The sequence below is a fragment of the Carcharhinus amblyrhynchos genome, chromosome 29 (genome assembly GCF_965287045.1).
Source record: "Carcharhinus amblyrhynchos chromosome 29, sCarAmb.v2.hapA, whole genome shotgun sequence".
NCBI classification, from domain to species: Eukaryota; Metazoa; Chordata; class Chondrichthyes; order Carcharhiniformes; family Carcharhinidae; genus Carcharhinus; species Carcharhinus amblyrhynchos.
In genome coordinates, this window is record NC_137352.1 from 5,910,425 (window position 1) to 5,933,840 (window position 23,416).

Here is a 23,416-nt window from a genome sequence, read left to right on the forward strand (position 1 = left end):
GGAACTTCTTCACTCAAAGGGTGGTGAATCTCTGGAATTCTCTGCCTGTTGAAGTGGTGGAGGCTACCTCGCTAAATATATTTAAGTCATGGGTAGGTAGAGTTTTGGTAGACAAGGGAATTAAGGGTTATGGGGAGAAAGCGGGAAAGTGGAACTGAGTCACTTCAGATCAGCCATGATCTTATTGAATGGCCGGGCAGGCTCGAAGTGCTAGATGGCCTACTCCTGCTCCTATTTCTTATGTTCTTATGAATACTTTTAATCACAGCTGACAGCTGCATCCTGGGTCCATTCTGGTAATTCTCTGTTAAGACCTTGACGCCTTTCCTGAAATTTGAAACACAGAGTTGATTTAAGATATTCCAGTTTATGGATGTGCTTTATAAAGGCCTGGCAAAACCTCAAAGGCAAAATATAAGCCGACTACAAAGATGTGCAGGTTAGGTTGATTGGCCATGTTAAATAAGGTTAAAGCTTATTTATTAGTCACAAGTAAGGCTTACATTAACACTGCAGTGAAGTTATTGTGAAATTCCCCTAGTTGCCACAGTCCCCTAGTTGTTTGGGTCAAAGCACCTAACCAGCACGTCTTTCTGACTGTGAGGGGAAACTGGAGAAAACCCGCGCAGACATGGGGAGAATGTGCAAACTCCACACAAACAGTGACCCAAACTGGGAATCGAACCCGGGTCCCTGGCGCTGTGAATCAGCAATGCTGACCATTGTGCTACTGTGCCGCCTCTTAAAGGCACAAATTGCTCCTCAGTGTCAGGGGGATTAGCAGGGTAAACACATGGGGATAGGGCCTGGGTGGGATTGTTGTTGGTGCAGGGTCAATGGGCCGAATGGCCTCCTTCTGCACTGTAGGGATTCTATGAATTCTCTAAAACTAGAAACGTGCAGCAGGCCTCAGGCCTCATCAGCTCAGCAGGTTGATGTTTAGATTTTAGCGTTACTTACTTTAGTGCTCCACTCCATTGATGTCAATGCACCTGGAATCCTTGGTTTTAATAATCTGCTCAGCAAAATATTGGAAGGATCAAAGCCATTGGTTTTGGTTCCTGTCACAGCCCTCATCCATTCCTCTCCCAGGCAACTGTCTACGAATGAACCAAGTTGTTTACTGTCATTATCAGTGCCGCTGCTAACATATCCATTAACATACAGCAAACGGGTGTAGGAACTGGGAGCCTCAGGCTGATGCTTAGATAATTGCCAATCTTCACATCAAGTTCTATGTTTAGACTTGAAGGGAGAAGGACATGCTGTGAGTTTCGTGTGGATTAACCTAATGATGCAAAGAAAGGCCAGTCATAAGTGAGATCAGAATTCTTGATGCTTAATCTCCCACATCAGTAAATCAGAGACTATTTCATCATTAATGATTTTCAGGGACTTTCACTGACATTGTACTGCTCGAGTGATGTTGCAATTTTGGGATATCTGTGCAGAAATATTTTTAAAGATTTGCCCATGGTGATGACAAACTCCACTGTGTTGTAATGATGGACACAACTCAACAAAGTCAAAAGTGGCAGATACAAGAGGACAATTTCAACGTGGCAGCCAAAATATATCATGGAATCCCTACATTGCAGAAGGAGGCCATTCGGCCCATCGAGTCTGCACCAGCCACAATCCCACTTAGGGCCTATCACCATAACTCCAAATACTTACCCTAGCTAATCCCCCTGACACCAAGTGGCAATTTAGCATGGCCAATCAACCTAACCTGCACATATTTGGAGTGATTTATACAAACATTTCTGCATAGGATACTCCAAAAATTGCAACATCACTTGTACAATGCACAGTGTCGGTGAAAGTCCCTGTACAAGCTGAAAATCATTAATCAGAAAGTAGTCTCTGATTCACTGATGCGGGAGATTAAGCATCAACGTTTGCACGTTCTCCCCGTGTCTGCGTGGGTTTCCTCGGATGCTCCGGTTTCCTCCCGTCGTCCAAAGATGTGCGGGTTAGGTTGATTGGCCGTGGTAAATTGACCCTTAGTGTCAGGAGGGATTAGCAGGGTGAATGCATGAGGATACAGGAATAGGGCCAGGGTGGGATTATGGTCAGCGCAGACTCGATGGGCTGAGTGGCCTCCTTCTGCACTGTAAGAGGAAAGTAAAATGCTGGCTTAGTCAGCAATATTCACATCCTGTGAAAGAATAAAAGAAATGGTGTTCCCATCCTCCAACATTCACTTTGCTGTAAATTAGGTGATGGATTTTTCAATAATGTCGTCCAGCTGAGAGAAAGCAGGAGTAAACACCACTTCAAAGGCATTCTTATCTGATACTGGTACACCTCAGTTAACTCAATAACCTCACTACTGCAGCAAGTTCCTCTTATGGTCTAAATTGATGATGTTCTGTGATCATTGTTCTAATACCAGGAAGTGCTGTGTTGAGTTTTATTTGCAGCTCCTTGGGTAATGAAACGGCCCCTGCCCACACGTGGTGAACCCGGACAGCTTTTGGGTTTGGGCCAGTCAGTGGCAGGTAAGGTTTGTGCCACACAAGTGCCGGAGAGTGACCATCTCCAGTTTTTAAAATAAGCTTACTGAGCTCCCCGTGGCGTTCAATTGTTGAACCCCTTGCAATCAATATCCTCGTTCATCGATGGTGGTCCAGTAAGAGAGATGAAACCCAAGTAGGGAAGGAGGGAGTTTTCAGGAAAGGTTGGCCTTTTATTAATGACTCACAGAAGCTGATCTGTTTCCTCATTGGCCCACAGGTATGGACGTAAGGAGAATTTTACCTCAGTGAAGCACTGTACGGGCATTTCTGACCCTCAGTGTGACCTCACCCAGGAGACCTTGGATTTAGAAGTGGAGTTTATCGCCAGTGTCCGAAGCGTTGTTGGCAACAGAACCTCAAAAGGGGAAAGTTTTGTTCGTTTTATACCCTTGGATCACAGTAAGTCACCTCTCGCACAGAAAGGAATGTAACCCCAACCTCTTCTGAGGCTCAGAGTGGTGAAGGAACAGTTTCCAGTTTGAAGGGCAGAGAGCAGCACAGTGACACGGTGGTTGGCACTGCTGCCTCACAGCGGGTTCAATTCCAGTATTGGGTGACTGGCTGTGTGAAGTTTGCACGTTCTCCCGGGTTTCCTCTGGGTGCTCCGGTTTCCTCCACGCTCCAAAGATGTGCGGGTTAGGTAGATTGGCCAAGGTAGATTGCCCCTTAGTTTCCCAAGATGTGTCGGTTATGTGGATTAACCATGCTGAATGTGAAGGGTTGGGGGGGTGCCTTGGGCACAGAGAGGAGAGGAGGGCCTGGGTAAGGTACTCATTCAAAGAGTCAGTGCAGATTTGATGGGCCAAATGGCCTCCTTCTGCATTGTCAGGATTCTATGATTGAAGTTTGGGGACTGGATGCTAATTTCTAAATAGTTTGCTTACTGGTTAAATTGTTTTAAAGAGGTTTAGACAACTGAAACTGTTTCCCACTGAAATGTTCACACACAGGACAAAACAAGCGCCTTGTGCTCCTATCTGACCATTGAAGGGAGGAAGGTGCTGAGATCCAACACATTGCTACCCATTAGGAACAAGAATTCTGACATTTATTCCTTACTAGTCCCTGAGGCAGTTGTGGTCCAAGCTCCAACTCAGTGGGTATCAGTTATCTCAGCACAGATCAAACCTGCGGTGGAGGTTCGCTGGATTCATGGAAGTGATGGGAGGTTGAGTGCAAAGTCTTAGAAGTTTAGAAGAATGAGAGGTGATATTACTGAAATATATCTTGAGGGAACCTTGCAGAGTAGATACAGAGAGGCTGCTTCCTCTCCAGGTAAAGAGCCTAGAACTAGGAGTCAAAGTCTCAATAATAATATTTAAGATGATGAAATATTTCTTCACTCAGGGTGAATCTTTTAAAGTTTCTGTCTCAGTCATTGAGTCTGTTCAATGTTAAGTAGATTTTTGGTCTTGGAGGGAATTGGGGGAAATTGGTTTTGGGTGAGAAACTGGATGTTGAACTCATGATCTCACTGAATGGGGCAAAGTCTTGAAGAGCAGTTTGCCTACTCCTGCTCCTGTTTTTCATTTGCTTGGCTTACACCAAATCTCTAAACAGTGGACAGTAAGACCCACTTATTTATTAACACCCGCTGCTCGTATTCAGACTGACATTCTCACTCATTGACACAGTTCCACGGACTCAGACACTTGATGTGTTCACACTCACTAACACAAACGTGAATGCTCACCTTCACTGTCTCATGGGATTTAGGGATTTACAGCATGGAAACAGGCCTTTCGGCCCAACTTGTCCGTACCGCCCTTTTTTTAAACCCCTAAGCTAGTCCCCATTGCCCGCATTTGGTCCATTTCCCTCTATATCCATTTCCCTCTATATCCATTTTACCCATGTAACTGTTTAAACACTTTTTCAAAGACAAAATTGTATCTGCCTCTACTCCTGCCTCTGGCAGCCCTGATTTACTGGTGCTTACACATGTGCACTCGCTGACGCACTCAAACAGATACATTTGCGCTCAGTGATGTGCTTGCTGACAGTCACACTCATTGTCATGCTCTCGCTTGTACATGTACTGACTCACCAAGACAGTAAGGGGAGATGGTGGTGTGGTAGTAATGTCTCTACCTAGTAATCCAGAGGCTAATGTTCTGGGGACATGGGTTCAAATCCCACCGTGGCAACTGGTGGAATTTAAAGTTCAATCAGTACGTCTGGAATTGTAAATCTAGTCTCAGTCATGCTGACCATGACAACTGTCATTGGTTGTCATAAAAGCCCATCTCCTTCACTAACTGCTCTCTGAAATTGACTGAGCAAGACACTCAGTTCAAGGGCAATTAGGGATGGGTAAAAAAATATTGGCCCAGCCAGTGACACCCACATCCTGTGACAGAATTTAAAAAACACACCTACTCACTGACACATTCACTTCTGTTTCGGTGACTGATCTGTACTTAATTTTGTGTTTCTTTCAGTCTCTTTAGGTTTGCCATCCTTTGACATTAAGGTTGAGAACGACATGATTCACGTCAACATCTCTCCGCCGACCTTTCAGAACATGTCAATGGAGGAGCTCCTCAATTCATCGTTGATATACGTGGTTTACGTGCGTGAGAACGGCAGGGACAAGGTAAAAGCTCGTGGAGATCTTCCAGCTGAAATTCCCTGGCCGTGTGGGAGCGTTCTCTGTTATCCACATTTGGCCGATGCCAACATTGTGCTCCCTCTACCTTCGCCCTGCCCAGTTTGTAACCCTCCCCTCCACCGCTCTGTCCCCCTATCTTCTACAAAAGGTGGTTATTCAACATGTCCTGCTCCCTCTCCCGAGTGATCTTGTTCTTCATATCTGAGTCACGCCGTTAAGTGTCAGGCAGAGCAGCCAGCCCCAGTCCTTCTCAGGCCTGAGTCACTGGACAATGACCAGCTGTAGCTGGGCATCACCGTGCCCATTCCATAGAGAGGATAATAGAGGCTGATTGTACCTTTTTGTCTGTGTGAGCACGAATCCTCCAGAGCCTGGGTCTTGGGAAGGCCCATTCCTCGCAACAACCTGTACTTTGTACAAACACCTTTTTCTAACGCATCTCAAACAGCTTCACAGGAGCCAAGGACAGCTGACCAAATGCTTTGCCAAATAGGCATCTGAAGGAGCAGAATCAGTGAGACAGAGTTGGAGAGAATTAGGGAGGCAGTTCCAGAACTTGGGGACCAGGTGGCCAAAGTTACTCCTGTCAGAACTGGAGGGATTAAAATTGGGCCTTGCAAGAAGACAGAATTGTCCAATGTGGAGATCTTGTTGGGTTTGGGGGGAGGGGATAGTGGCTCTAAGGCCCCCATCACTCCTCCTCTCCGCAGCCACAAGTTTGTTCATGGCTCCTTGTTTGGGGGCACACAGAATGTGGGGATGTGGCACTCTGGGTGTACACCATCCTCTAAAAGGCAATGATGTATTAAACTGTCTCCCTATTTCCCCACACCCCATAACCAAAATAGTGAACAGGCCGCAGATTCCTTGACCTCTGTGAGGAACATACGAACAGGGAGCAGAAATAGTCCACTCGGACCCTCGAGCCTGCTCCATTCTTTAAGATCATAGCTGACCTGATAGGGTGGCACCGTGGTTAGCGCTGCTGCCTCACAGCTCCAGGGACCTGGGTTCAATTCCTGGCCTTGGGTCACTGTCTATGTGGAGACTGCATGTTCTTCCTGTGTCTGTGTGGGTTTCCTCCCACACCCTAAAGATGTGCAGGTTAGGTTGATTGGCCATGCTAAATTAACCCTGGTGTCCTGGGATGCGATAGGTTAGAGGGATTAGCATGTTAACTAAGCGGGAATAGGGCCTAGGTGGGATTGATGTCAGTGCAGACTTGATGGGCCAAAGGCCTCCTTCTGCACTGTAGGGATTCTGTGATAGTAACCTCAAATCTGCATTCCACCTACCCTGATGACCTATCACCCCCTTAACATACCAAGAATCTACCCATTTCAGCCTTAAAAATATTCCAAGACTCTGCTTCCATTGCCTTTTCAGGAATAGAATTCTGAAGATTCATGACCCTCAGAGAAAAGAAATTGCCTCATCTCCGTTTAAGTGAGTGACCCCTTATTTTTAAATAGTTCTAGGTTCTTCCACGAGAGGGAGCGTGTTCTCAGTGCAACAGGGGTCACACTGTTAGGGCATGGTGCTGGTCTGACGCTCTTGCTAAAAAACCTTTAGGTTTGGACAAAATGCTAGACAAACAGAACAGTTTGAGCTGGCTCTATGTGTAATATGCTGGTCCACAACATACAGTGATAACAGAGTGGCTGACTAATCCCTGTAACCACTCCCTATCAATGAGTCCACAACAGACCAAGGCATGAGGTGAGGAAAAACCCCAACGATGAAGAACTTTGGGAAATAATGAGATCCAAAGTCACCTGTTACTGCTATTCTCTTTTGGCATTGCAGATTAATATCCATATCATATTAGCCTAATTATTCTCAAAATGACAAATGTAGTCTCCCACGCAAAAAGAATTGCTACTCAAACTGCAGAGTGATGGTCATCGTCAGTAGAGACAGCCAATCGGTAGCCTTTTATTGTTCAGTAGAATTTTTCCTAAGAACTTCCTTACGCAAGTCCTGAAAAGATTGGGGGTGGGATTTAAAGTCATCGAATCCCTACAGCGCAGAAGAAGCCATTTGGCTCATCGAGTCTGCACCGACTCTCTGACACGGTATCTTACGCAGGCTCTCTCTCCTGCTGTATGGCTACAACCCCATACATTTATATATGGCTAATCCATCCAACCTGGACATCTTGGGATACCAAGGGGCAATTTAGCCTGGCCAATCTACCTAACCTGCACACCTTTGGTCTGTGGGATGAAACCAGAGCACCCGGAGGAAATCCATGCAGACCCGGAGGAGAACGTGCAAACTCCACACAGACAGTGACCTAAGGCCGGAAGTCGAAGCCAGGGTTGGTGTGAGGCAGCAGTGCTAACCAACCTGCCACCATCTTGAAATGCTTATGGTGCTAGTTGATTTCTCTAATCTGTCCTTTGCTTGTGTTCCAACAGCTTGAAGAAGTGACGCTCTCCAGAGAATTGATCATACCCACAGTGCTACCAGGAAAAACCTACTGCATTAGCGTGAGAGCAAAATTGGAGGCAGACGAAAAAGAAGGAAACGTCACGGAAGAAAAATGTGTAACGATCCCAATCCCAAATCCAGGTAGAGTAGTGCATCAGTGGTGCTATCAATTCCGAATTTATGTAATTTTTGTTATTTGCAGTTTCTTATTTGAAGGTTAGTCAGAGCACAGAACTGTCTTAGAATCCCTACAGTGCAAAAGGAGGCTATTCAGCCTATCGAATCTGTACTAACTACAATCCCACCAGGCCCTGTGCCTGTAATCCTGCACATTTACCCTGCTAATCCCCCTGACACTAGGGTCAATTTGGTATGGCCAATCAACCTAACCCACGGCAATCGCCTTGTGGCATTATCACTGGAATACTGATCCCAAAACTCAGCTGATATCTCTGGGGACCCAGGCTCACACACCTGGTGAAGATGGCTCCCTCCATTCATTAGATACATTTTTCTGACTGGGCCTGTGCGTGTGCAGTGAGCGACCTCCAAAGGGGGGATTATGAAGAGCGTTTACATACGGTCACCTGTTCCCTAGAAAGATGTCATTTCTGATTGAGGTTTTTAGGATTTTGATAGGGGAGGTAGAAGAAAAGAATCTCCGTTGGTGGACATGAGGGGGCTATAACCTTAAAATCAGCCAATTCAGACGTTAGGAAATTCTCTCGTCAAGGGTGGTAGGAGTGTGCTCAACAAGGGCAAAAAGGGAAAGGGGCTAAGATAGCCATGATCTCAGTGAATGGTAATAAGCTTGAGGGGCTGAATGGCCTCCTGTTTCTTATTCCATCTGATTAAGATTCTCATTACTTTCTGTCTCTTTCTTCTGCTAATGGGAGTTTCCTGTTTCTTTCTATAGCACTGCGCACTCCAATCAATGTCATCTTTGGCGTCATCATATTATTTTTACTCAGTTTTTGCCTTGGAATGGCCTGCTGGTTGTACTTAAAGAAACAAAGCACAATCCCAACTGTTCTGGTAAGTTCACTTGTCCCTCACTGAAAAATTATGAAATTTCTTTTCCTAAAAGAATTCTCTGTGGCAATACCTTGACAAATGAGTCAACCTGCCTGATTTGAATTTCAGCGCAAGCTTGGCGGTTAACTGCTCCCTGGTGCATTCTCCATGGCAATGTCTCTACCAATCAGAGTCCACTTACCAACCAGTCGGCACTCTCTTCTTAAGCAATATTATTTATTGTTCCCTTTAGAATTGGCACAGCAAGAAGTCTCACAATACCAGGTTAAAATCCAACTGGTTTAAACCTGTTGGACTTTAACCTGGTGTAGTGAGACTTCTTACTGTGCCTACCCAGTCCAATGCCAGCAACTCCACATCATGGCCCTTTAGAATTGGTATTCTCACTTATTCTGTCCTGAAGAGTCCAAAGCAAAAAGCTTCGACCAAATGCCTTTTTTCAGTAATACTCAAATTCAAATTTGGAGTATTGGATTTCCATCTGATTATCTCTTCCTGAAATCCCTCCCTTACCCTCTGCACAAAACAGCATCGAACTGGGCTTTCAATAAGCTCAGTGGGCCAGTTTCACCCACCAGTCCTAGCGACCTGCTTAGTGCTGATCATCTCCTTTGTGGAGATCATAGAATCATAAAATCCCAACAGTGCAGAAGAGTACTTTTGGCCCATCGAGTCTGCACTGACTCTCCAATAGACTGTCTTATCCAGGCCCCCTGCCTCACCCTATCCATACAACCCCACACATTTACCAATGGCTAATCCATCTAACCTATTCATCTTGGGTCACTAAGGGCAATTTAGCATGGCCAATCCACCTAACCTGCACATCTTTAGTGATATCTGCCCTAAACTTGTCAGTACCCCATGTTCTCTTGTTCTGCTCCCCAGGCCTCCTCAATCTTGTTTAGTGTCCCTCAAACCTCAGGAAGGAAAGCAACTGTCTTTCCTGAATCTGGCTACGGTGTGACTCCCTATGTCCAGCAATGACCTTCCTGCAAAATGGTCTAGGAAGACGCAGTTGTACAAAACTACTGCAGGTTGAGTGTCCTTTATCCCCAAAAAATCCAAGAACTGTGTCTTTTTTTGTAATATAGATTTGCACATTACCCAAAAAGCGAAATGGTATGAAATCGGTCCGAGGACTTTGGATAAATGATACTCGTTTGTGTTTATAAAAATATATCTCTGTTGCGCATCTTCCATTCAACAGCCAACAACAAAAGATAAAGTTTATTTTCAAAAGAAAAACCATGACTCCACCGTGTGGGAGCTGGTATTGTCACTGGACCAGTAATCCAGACAGCCAGGGTAATGCTCTGGGTCCTACCATGGCAGGTGGTGAAATTTGAAATCCAATAAAAATGTGGAATTAGAAGTCTAACGGTGACCATGAAACCATTGTCATAAAACATATCTGGTTCACTAATGTCCTCTAGGGAGGGAAATCTGCAGTTCTTACCTGGTCTGGCCTACATATGACTCCAGAGCCAGAGCACTGTGGTTGACTCTCAACTGCTATTGGGCAATTAGGGATGGGCGATAAATGCTGGCGCAGTCAGCGATGCCCATGTCCCATGAATGAATAAAAGACAATGGTTAAATGGCTGAGGAAAGGATCCTGATCGCTTTGCGTCCCTGGGCTATTGCTGGTGATAACACGGCCTGATATTTGTCTTCTCGAAGTAGACATGCCATCTGTGAAGCTTTGGAAGGCCTAACTCAGTATCTGGCCTTTGGAAAGGGGCACACAGCCCATGCCCACTGCTGAAGAACAGTCCCAAAAACTCATCGCCCCCCCGCCACCCCACCCTGCCAATTGTCCCTCTCATCGGTCCTTCCATGGCCTTTTATAGCAAAGATGAACTGCTCCTTTTTGACAGTGTTTCACAGTACAGAAGACAAGTTGTTTTTGTATTATTAGGACATTTGTGGTTAAGCTTGAACTGTGATTTGTTTCCTCTCTCAGAAATCTCTTGACAAGAACAAGAAGTCTTTGAGCATCATGGATTACCTGAGTCTGATTGAGGATGTGGTCATCCAGCAGGTGCTGGCTGACATGCCTCTCGTTAGCCCCTGTACCATTCAGGAGCCGGACGACCCGTGGCCAGAGCTGAAAATCAAGGGGGCGCCGTCAGTGGACAGTGGGATCGATATTGGGAGTGGCTCGTCAGGCCAGATGCCTTTGTTATGTGAACCACTGAACCCTTACATGCAGCAAACACCCGAGTCAAGTAGCCAGCGGAGCGTGAGCCCAGAGGGTGACCAGAACAATTCTCAACCAACGCAGTCCTGTTTAATAAACATCCCCGATATCATAAACACAGCTGCCGACGATGAGGGAAACATCACATCATCTGGTTATCAGAGGCAGACACCAAGGACTAACACAGCTTCCGAACATGAGGAATGCAGTGCCCCAGTTCAGACTGTTCATGACATCTCTCCTTGGTCTGTTCCGACTTTGGACATTAACATAACCGAAGGTTTCACAAGAGGACTTCTCACCTTAGATGATGTGATGTTAACAGACAACAGATTATAGGAAAAAAATCACTTCAATTGAAACCTGATTAATGTCCCTTTTTTGTAAATTAATTATTTATTTATTAAAATATTTCCAATTTAGCCTGATTTTTTTTGGATTTTTCAAGGTGGCTGGACATAGAATAATGAGCGTCATGATGGCACAGTGGTTAGCACTGCTGCCTTGCAGTGCCAGGGGCTAGGGTTCAATCCCGGCCTCAGTGACTATCTGTCTATGTGCAGTTTGCATGTCCTCCCCGTGTCTGCGTGGGTTTCCTCCAGGTGCTCCAGTTTCCTCCACAGTCTGAAAAACGTGCTGGGTAGGTGGATTGGCTGTGCTAAATTGCCCCTTAGTGTCCCCAAGATGTGTAGGTTAAGTGGATTAGCTATGGGAAATGTGTGGGGTTATAGGGATAGGGTAGAGAAGAGGGCGTGTGTAGAATACTCGGTGCAGACTCAATGGGCCAAATGGCCTTTTCTGCACCGCAGGAATTCTATGATTCAAAGCGTTGGGATCTTGCGTGCAAAAATAGTGAACTTTATAAAGCTCTTATTAAGACGACATTGCACTCAGCTCTGGGTACCACATGACAGAAGGATGTGAGGGTCCTTGTGGGAGGGCAGGGGAGATGTGAGGGTCCTCGTGGGGGTGCAGAGGAGATGTGAGGATCCTCACGGGAATGCAGGTGACGTTTACCAGCAGAGTTTCAGGGATGAAGAGCTTTGATTACAAGGTTAATTTGGAGAAACTGGGGTTGTTCTCCTCGGAGCAAAGGACATCGAGGGAGAGTTGTCTATAAAATTAAGAAAGGTTTGGGTGAGGTAGACAAAGAAAAGCTGTTGCCATTGGCTGCTTGTACAAGCACTGGGGTCACACATTCCAAGATTTGGGCAAAAGATTGAGGTGAGATACGAGGTTAAAATATTTTTACACTGAATGCCAATGGACTTTCTGACGAAAGTGGTGAAAGTGGTAACAGTCAAAGGCAGCACAGTGCTTAGCACTGCTGCCTCACAGCACCAGGGACCTGAGTTCGATTCCCAGCCTTGGTCACTCTATGTGGAGTTTGCACATTCTCCCCGTGTCTGAGTGGGTTTCCTCCCACAGCCCAAAGATGTGTGGGTTAGGTGCATTGGCCATACTAAATTGATCTGGGATGCATAAATTAGAGGGATTAGCGGGGTAAATATGTGGGGTTACAGGGATAGAGTCGAAGTGGGGTTGTTGTCGATGCAGGCTCGATGAGCCGAATGGCCTCCTTCTGCATTGTAGGGATTCTATGATTTCATAAGGATGGTCACCTGAGAGGAATAACGCTATAGGGGATAGAGTGGGAGAAAGTTGCCGCTTGGATTGTGCTGCAGAGAACTCGCAACAACTGGATGGACCTTCCATATTGACAACGATTCTCGGGCTGATTCATGGGCTGTGCTTCATACAGGGGAATATTTTAACCAACTTACGGTTTATCCACCAGTTAAAGTCCACACAGCCGCTTTTATTGAATAAAGAGCTCACTTCAGTTAAGATTGAAAATATCCCATTTTGAGGTACAACAGATCATTACAAAGGCAAAATTGACTGCAATCCTTCCACCCAACAGTTGGTGGCGAGTTTTGGTGTATATTTAATATTGGCTCCCGAGTGGAATTGGTCTCTTTATTGCTAAACTCAGTTTCCCTTATGGTAACGGCCAGCGAGGGAACCTCGGGCTTTAAACATCATGTCCACATCTCCACTTTCTATCTGCTTTCCACCCAGGTTAAAAATTCAGTCTCTTTGTCCGCTGATATTTTTATTCACAGGCACTCACTCTCATGTTCCCATTCAAGTGAGTTCAGCATTTGTATTTCACAAAGTAGATGAAAGTTTATCCACTGCTTCGCCACAAAGTTAAAACAGCTAAAGGAAAAGCAACATTAATCACAAAATTTCTTAACATTGACCGTCCAAAACTTAACGTCTGCACCCCAAGGCAAGGCTGCTGATATTCAGGAAGGGAATACCTTCTTTTCATGCACCTGGTGCCAGCATCAAACACTCCCAGGACAGGTACAGCACGGGGTTAGATACAGAGTAAAGCTCCCTCTGCACTGTCCCCCCATCAAACACTCCCAGGACAGGTACAGCACGGGGTTGGATACAGAGTAAAGCTCCCTCTACACTGTCCCCCCATCAAACAGTCCCAGGACAGTGACTAGTGACTAGTGGAGTGCCTCAGGAGTCGGTGCTGGGGCCTCAGCTATTTACCATTTATATAGATGATCTGGAGGAGGGAACCGAGTGTATGGTGTCGAAATTTGCTGATGACACCAAGACTGGTGGAACGGCAAATTGCGCGGAGGGTGTGGAAAGTCTGCAGAAGGATCTAGATAGGCTGGGCGAATGGGCCAGGAACTGGCAAATGGAATTTAATGTTGGCAAGTTTGAGGTGGTCCACTTTGGTAGGAATAATGGTAGGAAGGACTATTACTTACGTGGAGAAAAACTGCAGGAGGCGACGGTGCAGAGGGACCTGGGGGTCCTTGTGCATGAGTCGCAAAAACCCAGCCTGCAGGTGCAGCAGGTGGTCAGGAAGGCGAATGGGATGCTGGCCTTCATAGCGAGGGGGATTGAATATAGAAGTAGGGAGGTCTTGCTGTGGCTATATAGGGCATTGGTGAGGCTGCAGCTGGAGTGCTGTGTGCAGTTTTGGGCGCCGTACTTACGCAAGGATATTTTGGCCTTGGAGGGAGTGCAGAGGAGGTTTACTAGGCTGATGCTGGAGTTGAGGGGGTTGAGCTATGAGGAGAGGCTGAATAAACTAGGCTTGTACTTGTTAGAGTTTAGAAGAATGAGGGGAGATCTCATTGAGATGTATAAGATGATGAATGGGATGGACAGGATAGAGGTGGAGAGATTCTTCCCGCTCAGAAAGGACAGTAGGACTAGGGGGCACAGCCTCAAGATAAAGGGGGGGGTGCGGTTTAGAACGGAGTGGAGGAAGAACTTCTTCATTCAAAGGGTGGTGAATCTCTGGAATTCTCTGCCCGTTGAAGTGGTGGAGGCTACCTCACTAAATATTTTTAAGACGCGGGTTGATGGGTTTTTGATAAGCGAGGGGATTAAGGGTTATGGGGAGAGGGCGGGAATGTGGAACTGAGCCACGACAGATCAGCCATGATCTTATTGAATGGCGGGGCAGGCTCGAGGGGCCAGATGGCCTACTCCTGCTCCTATTTCTTATGTTCTTATGACAGGTACAGCACGGGGTTAGATACAGAGTAAAGCTCCCTCTACACTGTCCCCATCAAACACCTGTGTTTAAGATCTCAGGGCCCCTATTTCGAACGGCTGGTGAATTCTCTCTGGTGTTCGTGGAATATTCATATCTCAACCAAAATCATTGAAAGAAATAGAATATCTGGTCAATATCAGACGGCTGATTGCGTTATGTGCAAACTGACGCTGTATTTCTTTTCTCTATTAAGGAGAGGTGGATAGATTGGGACTTTTTTCTCTGGAGTGTAGAAGGCTGAGGGGTGATCTTATAGAGGTCTATAAAATAATGAGGGGCACAGATCAGCTAAATAGTCAATATCTTTTCCGAAACATAGGGGAGCCTAAAACTAGAGGCATAGGCTTAAGGTGACAAGGGAGAGATACAAAAGTGTCCAGAGGGGCAATTATTGTCACACAGAGGGTGGTGAGTGTCTGGAACAGGCTGCCAGAGGTAGTAGTAGAGGCGGGTACAATTTTGTCTTTTAAAAAGTATTTAGATAGTTACATGGGTACAATGGGTATAGAGGGATATGGGCCAAATGCCGGCAATTGGGATTAGTTTAGAGGTTTTAAAAAAAAGGGTGGCATGGACGAGTTGGGCAAAAGGGCATTTCCATGCTGTAAACCTCTATGACTCTGAATCTAATCAACAACTCTGAAATAGAATATCTGACTATAAATCCCTTATTGTTTGTGGAATTTTTCTGTGTGCAGAAAAGCTGTGGGATTTTCTACATTGCAAAAGTAACTCCAGTTTGAGAAAGTACCTAATTGGTTGTGAAAGCTATGGGACGTCAAAGTCATTGTGCAAGGGGCTGCGATAAATGCAAGTTCTTGTTCAGTTTTGGAATACGATGGAATATTTTCTTACCTCGTTGAGTGATCCCATTGTCCTTTCATTTATACTCCTATTGTTGCTTTGGACTGGATGTAACTGAACCCCCAGATCTCAAACTTGGTAAAACCCAATCACCAGTCAGAGCTGTGATTTCCCCTGGGATTTTTAAGAAAGTTCCTCATTCTAACACCAGTAAAATAACCAATAGGAATAAAGTTTCCTGTTTCTCAGCAATGTCAGCGGGGGTGACAATCTCACACACCTCGCACTCTTCCTTCAAAGATGCTGTTCGTTGGCTGGGTACAGATCCTCATCGCGTTTCTTTATGTTGTGATACTGGAACTGACGTTCTGAGCTGGCGTTTCCCTGAGTGTTCAAAATTCCACTAATGGTAAAGGGCGGGTCAAACTCCAACTGGATCGATTTCAGATCTCTGTTAGAAGAATTCAAAATTTAAGGTCTGTTCTTTCCCTTCCCTCCATCCCATAATTCCCTCACCAGTCCACTGACATCTCCCCAAAACACTCAGCTCCTTCCCATCCCACCCCAAGACATCGGCCCTCTCCCCTCACATCCCTCTGCACCTCCCCGTCCCACCCAGGAAACCTCCCCCTCCCCACCCACCAGCACGTCCCCACACCACACAGGGCATCCCCTTCCTCTCTCACCACCCCGTCCCCCCAGCACCTCCTGATCCCACCCAGCACCTCCCAACCTCTATTCTGCTCTTGCTGAGATTTGGCCATTTGGACACAAGGAGATTTTCTAATTCCTTGGACCCCCGATGGCCAGTCCTTTACCGGGAGTTTGTGGTGAGGCTTGTTTACCAAGGTGGGCAGACTCACCTGAAACCAGTCCTGTTCTCACACAACAAGGTGACACACCAGACCCTTCTAGCAAGAGGTCAATGGATAATCTATAGCATAAAAGCAAATTACAGCGAATGCTGGAATCTGAAACAAAAACAGAAAATGCTGGAAAATCTCAGCAGGTCTGACAGTATCTGTGGGGAGAGAATAGAGCCAACATTTTGCTCTAGATGACTCCTCGAAGAAGGGTTATCTTGACTCGAAGAATTGACTTTATTCTAGATTTTCCAGCATTTTCTGTTGATCCATAGCATTCTCGCTGCAAAGTTCCTTATCAGGCATCCAGCCTGATATCAGAGAGCAAAGAACAAAGAAAATTACAGCACAGGAACAGGCCCGTCAGCCTTCCAAGGCTGCATCAACCATACTGTTCAACTGAACTTTGGAATCTAACCTGGGCTTTGTTTATCTGCGCCTGATGTATTGTTAGATCTGGTCTGTAATAGAGCACAAGGACGGCACGGTGGCACGGTGATTAGCATTTTTGCCTCATAGCGTCAGGGACCCGGGTTCAATTCCGGCCTTGGGTGACTATCTGTGTGGAGTTTGCACGTTCTCCCCGTGTCTGCATGGGTTTTCTCTGGGTGCTCCGGTTTCCTCCCAGAATCTGAAAGACGTGTTGGTTAAGTGCATTGGCTGTGTTAAATTCTCCCTCAGTGCACCCGAACAGGTGCCGGAGTGTGGCAACTAGGGAATTTTCACAGTACCTTCATCACAGTGTGAATCTAAGCCTACTTGTGACAAATGAATAAACGTTAAAAAAAGCTATATCATTTGTGAATATTTCCACAGTAACAATGACACACACTGTCTCTCCGCTGTCAATGACATCAACAAATATACATGACAGCCAATTGTCACACTCCAGAGGTCACACAAACAACCTTTTAACAAAGAGAAGGCAGGAAAATCAGTTAATGTTGGATACGTTTACACTGCTGCCTGAAACTACTGAGTATTTTCCAATTTGCAGAGTCCCTTCCACATGACAGTTTACCTCTGAGTGACCTGAAGCCAACCTTCCTTAACAATTAACCTTTGTGTCTTTATGAGTGCACAGCTTCACCTTAGAAGCAGAATAATGCAGGGAACATGTCTTCAATTTACAGCTGGCCATCCGATTATCTGATGTTGCTGTTCTTATATCGCCCACTTCCTTCACTTTCACTGGGTCAAAATCCTGGAACTCCATCCCTAACAGCGCTGTGGGTGCACCTACGCAACATGGATTCCAGCAGCTCAACGAGACAGCTCAAGGGCAATTAGGGATGGGCAATAAGTGCTGACCTAGCCAGTGAAGCCTGTATCCTGCAAACAATTTTTTTTTAAAAGTCCTTTTTTGTATGTAGGGCAATTCCAGAAGTGAGTAATAATGATTATAATTTCCACCCTCAATGGTTTCATTTTGTGGGTTGCTGAGAAACACTGACCAAGGGATAAAATTCTAATATTACAACTTGTGTGTGGATTTTCTTTGCTAGTTTCTTCTGCTAATGATGGAACTTCACTTGCTGTTTGCTCTCCAAGTAGCTAGATTTTGAGTGTCACCAAGATAGCTGACTTCAGGTTTTCACACAGGGTCCCTGCCTAACATCAACTTAAGGATTGTAAGGAGCTAGAATCATTGATGGATTTCGCAGCCCACAAGAATCGAGGACACGTGTGACCCACCCCCCCACTATTCATTCTCCACCTCCTCATCCTACCCCTCTACCTCACCCATCCCCAACCACCCACCTCCCCCCACCCTGCCCTCCACAACCCCCACCCCAGCTCCTTCATCTGCTCAGACTGTGGCTCCAAGCTGCACCTTCATAGTTATTACATAGGATTTACAGCACAGAAACTGTGTACAGTTCTGGTCACCCTATTATAGAAAGGATATTATTAAACTAGAAAGAGTGCAGAAAAGATTTACTAAGATGCTACTGGGACTTGATGGATTCAGTTATAAGGAGAGGCTGGATAGACTGGGATTTTTTTTTCTCTGGAGCGTAGGAGGCTGAGGGGTGACGTTATAGAGGTCTATAAAATAGTGAGGGGCACAGATCAGCTAGATCGTCAACATCTTTTCCCAAAGATGGTGGGGTTTAAAACTAGAGGGCATAGGTTTAAGGTGAGAGGGGAGAGATACAAAAGGGTCCAGAGGGGCAATTTTTTTCACACAGAGGGTGGTGAGTGTCTGGAACGAGCTGCCACAGGTAGTAGTAGAGGCAGGTACAATTTTCTTTAAAGGACATTAGTGAACCAGATGGGTTTTGAAACAGCAACTATAATAGTTTCATGGTCACTGTTACTGAGTAACTGAATTTAAATCCCACCAGATCTGGCCCCTAGTGTCTAAGTCTGGGCCTCTGCATTACTAGTGACATTCCCATCATGCCACCATCTCTCCCTTTATGTTGATATAGATGGTCTATCGCCAACCTCTTCCTCAAGGATTCTCGCCGTATCCCCTCTTACCAAAACCTTTGATAGTTTTAAAGGCCTGGATGATCAACGAGCTTTTATTTTTTCCAAGAGATCAGTCACCCAATCCTTTCCTGAGAGGCAGACACACACATTTCTATCATTCCTGCTCTGCTGTGTCTCAGCAATGTTGTTACTTCGACAGATTGTATAGTCAGTGAGTAAACTATTCCCAGTGATGTGCTGGTGAAAATTGTAAACTGTACCTGAGAACGTTCCGGCTAAAGGTCAGCTTGGACTCTGTAAAACACACAGAGCAACAGCGTTAATAAAGATCAGCGTATTGAAGCAATGTGGTACACATCCTCACCCACACCGTCACACGTACACCCTCACACACACTGTCACATATACACCATCATACACACCCACACTCACACAGTCATATATACCCTCACAAGCACACGTCATCATTCACACCTTCACATATGCACACGCCCTCACCCAATTATATATACCCTCCTACACACACATATACACACAAACCTTCACACACAGTCACAATCTCACTAAATCATATACTTCTTCCTATACATACAATATCACGCACACCCTCCTGCACACACCCAGTCCCACACACATACACACACCCTCCCACACATATACGCCCACACCCCCCACACATGCACACACCCCACACACGACACACACACACCTTCACAAACACACACGATGTTTGATAACTTTTTTCACCATCTTTTCTCTGTCCTGTAATGCTGACATTCTTTGAACCAGGGATACAGTGCCACAGGCACCCTCTGCTGCCTCATCCTCATGCCCATTCTCCCCAGATGTGCACACATACTGAGTGTGACTCCCTTACACACTGTCTCACACACACACACACACACACACACACACACACACACACACACACACACACACACACACACACACACACACACACACACACACACACACACACACACACACACCTTCCAGAAGTGGGGAGTGAGCTTCAGGGGGAAACAATGAATAATATTTCCTGTTTCTCCCTCTGGAACTCCCTGGCACTGAAGGGAGATGTACCAACTTGACAAAAATCAGCACAGGTCAAGGATTCAACCTCTTCTGATATACACTGGGAGTTAACTCCTCCTGGGAAGGGAGGGATTCAGTACATGAGCTGTAGATCGGATAATTAATTAATATTCTGGATGCCTCTCAGATTCCTTTTCCCCATCCTATTATTTTATTGGGAATCACCCACATAATATTGTCAAACACAGTGGATACACATTAATAGGGTAAATACACAAGGTTACAGGAATAAGACCTAGATGGGATTGTGGTTGATGCAGACTTGATGGGCCAGATGGCTTCTTCTGCATTGTTGGGATTCTATGATTCTATGAATATTAATTTAAAACATACATGGTTTCTAATGCTAATCCCTAAGGTTAGTTTGACGTGCCCGCGGATTAAGTGTAGAGTTTCCAGTTGATGGTAAAGGTCAGGGTTTCAGCATAAGGGTTGGGTTTAGGATTAGAGGTTACCCATGAGATACCAGCATCTCCCAGGTGGTCACAATCCAGTCTCCAGAACCAAAGAGGAAGCCCACAGGTTGACAGGCCTCTGTCAAAATTTGAATGGACAATAAAATACTTCTAAGCACTAGATCAAACCCAGGAAGGGACCCAGCTTGAAGAGGTCATAACCAACAGCTCCAACTGCTGTACATCCCAACATCCTTCCTTCGCTGACCCTCCCTGCCCCCAAAAATAATTAAGGACGAGAACAATCTTCTACAAACCTTAAATCCATGCTCCCTAAGGACTCATTTAAGGAAAATATATTGAACTTTCTTCAATTAACATAGACTACACTCATTGTACACCACCTGTATAAAAAAATCTCTAGCGAAGAGAAACTTTAACCAGTGCCGAGTGCCTTAACTACAATCGCCAACCCCTTACACTCAACTCCAGTCCTGTCCGTTAGCCTGAGTTACGTTTTGTGGGCTGGATTGTAGGGTCAGTAATCCCACCATTTATAATCATATCACAAAATCTCTACAATGCAGAAGGAGGCCAATCATCCCATTGAGCCTGAACTGACAACAACCTCACCAAGGCCCTATGCCTCTATAACCCCAGGTTTTTACTCTGCCAGTCCCCCCTGACACCAAGGGGCAATTTAGCAGGGCCAATCCACCTAATCTGTACATCTTTGGAGTGTGAATCGCCTTCGCTGCACTTACTCTGAAAGCAGCATCCGTGTCTGTAGTAATGGATTAGGGATATGGCCAGTGCAATCCCAACGAGGATCAGCAGACAGACAGCGATGATGATCCCCCGCGTATTTACACCATCACCTAGAAACGGACAGAGATGGCATTCAGTTTACTTCCTCAGTTTATTTATTAGAGTCACAAGTAGGCTTACATTAACACTGCAATGAAGTTAAATCCCCTAGTCGCCACACTCTGGCGCATTTTGGGTAACCGAGGGTGAATTTAGCATGGCCAATGCACCCTAGCCAGCTCTTTTTTTGGACTGTGGGAGGAAACCAGAGCACCTGGAGGAAACACACGCAGACACAATGAGTGGTACCATTTTCCTGAGCAAATGGAGGCCTTGCTTATCCTCTCACACGTACATAAAGACCCCAATGTTTTGAAGAAATATGTGGGGTTCTCCCTGGTGTTACATATCATTGAAACATACAGTGCAGAAAGAGGCCATTCGACCCATCATGTCTGCACTGACCACAATCCCACCCAGGCCCTATCTCCATAACCCCATGCATTTACCCTAGCTAGTCCCCTGACACTAAGGGGCAATTTAGCATGGCCAATCCATCTGACCAGCACATCTTCCAAACTGTGGGAGGAAACCCACGCAGACACGGGGAGGATGTGCAAACTCCACACAGACAGAGACCCAAGCCAGGAATTGAACTCAGGTCCCTGGCACTGTGAGACAGCAGTGCTAGGGCGGGCACAGTGGCACAATGGTTAACACTGCTACCTCACAGCACCAGGAACTCGGGTTCGATTCCTGGCTTGGGTCACTATATAGAGTCTGCACGTTCTCCCCGTGTCTGCGTGAGTTTCCTCTGGGTACTCCAGTTTCCTCCCACATTCTGAAAGATGTGCTGGTTAGGCGCATTGACCCTAACAAGCGATAGAGTGTGGGGGCGACTAGGGGAATTTCACAGTAACTTCATTGCTGTGTTAATGTAAACCTTACCTGAGACTAATAAACAAATAAAACTAACCACCATGCCACCCAACAGTGGTATCCCATTTGCATATCACTTAAACTAACTTGATTATTTGGTCACCATCATATTGGTGTTTGTGGGAGCTTGCTGCGCACAAATTGGTTGCAGTGTTTCTAAGATTACAGGAGTGACCACACTGCACAAAGTATTTGTTAGTTATCGAGTCAGACAGTGCAGAAAAGGCCCTTTGCCCCATCGAGTCTGTACTACAATAACTAGTTGTGCTAATTCCATTTTCCAGCACTTGTCACACATACAAGTGCTCATCCAAATTTTTTTTTTAAAGGCTGTATGGTTTCTGGCCTCCACTATCTTCTCGGGCAATGCACTCCAGATTCCCACTGCTCTCCGAGTGATGTTTGTTTCCTTCTTTGATCATTCAGAGGATATGAAATTTGCTACAGAAACACAAACTCTTTTTTTAATTCAAGGTATTGGTTAAATGTCCAAGTGACAGGATGTTCGGGAATGAAAGGAATTCAGCGAGGTCCCCCCTTACTGTCTCCTGATTGTGTGATGTTCTCGTGTGCGATCTGCCTCTGGACAAAGAGCAGGATCTCACTGGGAGAAGCGACTGTCCCTCGATCCTCCTGAGAATTACCTGCAAAACAGAAGTTTGGATTGGGTTGCAGTGGAGGCTCTGTGGCCCAGTGAGACTGGGAGCTGCCGTCACCTCGCTGGCAGACAGACCCCGGGGCACAGGAAGAGATGCACACCCATCTCCTCAATCCATGGGCATCAGTTATGGTTCAGTGGGCAGCCTTCTTGTCTCTGAATTAGAAGGTTGAGAGTTCAGGTCGCGCTTCAGACTTGAGCACTGACACACCTAGTGCCCTGCTGAGAGAATGCTGAATTGTCAAAGGTGCCACCCTTTTGGTGAAGCATTAAATCAAGGCTCAATCTGTCATCTCAGGTAAAAAATCCCATAGATCATAGAATCCAACAGTGCAGAAAGAGGCCCTTCGGCCCATCGAGTCTGCACCGATCACAATCCCACCCAGGCCCTACTCCCATATCATACCCACTAATCCCTCTAACCTACACATCCCTGGACACTAAGGGACAATTTCTTAGCATGGCCAATCAACCTAACCCACACATCTTTGGACTGCGGGAGGAAACCAGGACACCTGGAGGAAACCCACGCAGACACGAGGAGAATGTGTAAACTCCACACAGACAGTGACCCGAGCCGGGAATCGAACCCAGGACCCTGGAGCTGTGAAGCAGAGGTGCTAACCCACTGTGCTACCGTGCCGCCCATGGCACAGGTGGAAGTAGGGTAGGTCAGGACCCAGGTCTGATTCGCGGGGTGAAGGGGCTGTCCATGGAAAGGTCCGGTGACCTCGGGTGGGATTTTCTGGTTTCGGGGTGAGTGAGGCTGGAAAACCCTGCCTCTGTGGTGTCTGTCCCTCATCAGTAGAAGGATATGTTCTAGCTCTGACGACTCACCGTGTGAGTGAACTATACACGTTCAGGAACCGATACTGAGGCCCACAGTCAGACAGGAAGATATTGTTCACTGATGGGTGCCATAACTGAACGGGGGACGGGTGGGGGAGGGGGGGTGGGGGTCGAATTAAATGGGTCAATAACTGGCCCTTGGCCTTTTGGCCAGTTGGGCACTTG

At 46.1% G+C, this 23,416-nt stretch overlaps 1 protein-coding gene and 1 long non-coding RNA gene across 2 annotated transcripts; one reads left to right on the plus strand and one right to left on the minus strand.

Annotated features, from left to right (window-relative positions):
• The first annotated feature begins 2,476 nt into the window (after nucleotides 1–2,476).
• On the plus strand, nucleotides 2,477–11,171 carry LOC145359933 (uncharacterized). Its single transcript, XM_080214807.1, has 5 exons — nucleotides 2,477–2,921; nucleotides 4,964–5,118; nucleotides 7,554–7,707; nucleotides 8,483–8,601; nucleotides 10,568–11,171. Exons 2-5 carry the CDS (start codon nucleotides 5,008–5,010, stop codon nucleotides 11,141–11,143), a joined length of 960 nt encoding a protein of 319 aa, XP_080070933.1. The 5' UTR covers nucleotides 2,477–2,921; nucleotides 4,964–5,007; the 3' UTR covers nucleotides 11,144–11,171.
• A 3,194-nt stretch (nucleotides 11,172–14,365) lies between these two features.
• LOC145359880 (uncharacterized) lies at nucleotides 14,366–22,389 on the minus strand. Its single transcript, XR_013889644.1, has 4 exons — nucleotides 22,287–22,389; nucleotides 20,763–20,876; nucleotides 18,769–18,802; nucleotides 14,366–15,657 (listed from the first exon to the last, which is right to left on the minus strand). It is a non-coding gene; the product is annotated as an uncharacterized LOC145359880 (long non-coding RNA).
• Nucleotides 22,390–23,416: the final 1,027 nt, after the last annotated feature.

Coding starts and splice junctions, on each gene's coding strand:
- LOC145359933 (XM_080214807.1), top strand. CDS start 5,008: ATGATTCACGTCAACATCTCTCCGCCGACCTTTCAGAACATGTCAATG. Junction 5,119..7,553: donor GTGAGAACGGCAGGGACAAG/GTAAAAGCTCGT, acceptor GTGTTCCAACAG/CTTGAAGAAGTGACGCTCTC. Junction 8,602..10,567: donor GCACAATCCCAACTGTTCTG/GTAAGTTCACTT, acceptor TTCCTCTCTCAG/AAATCTCTTGACAAGAACAA.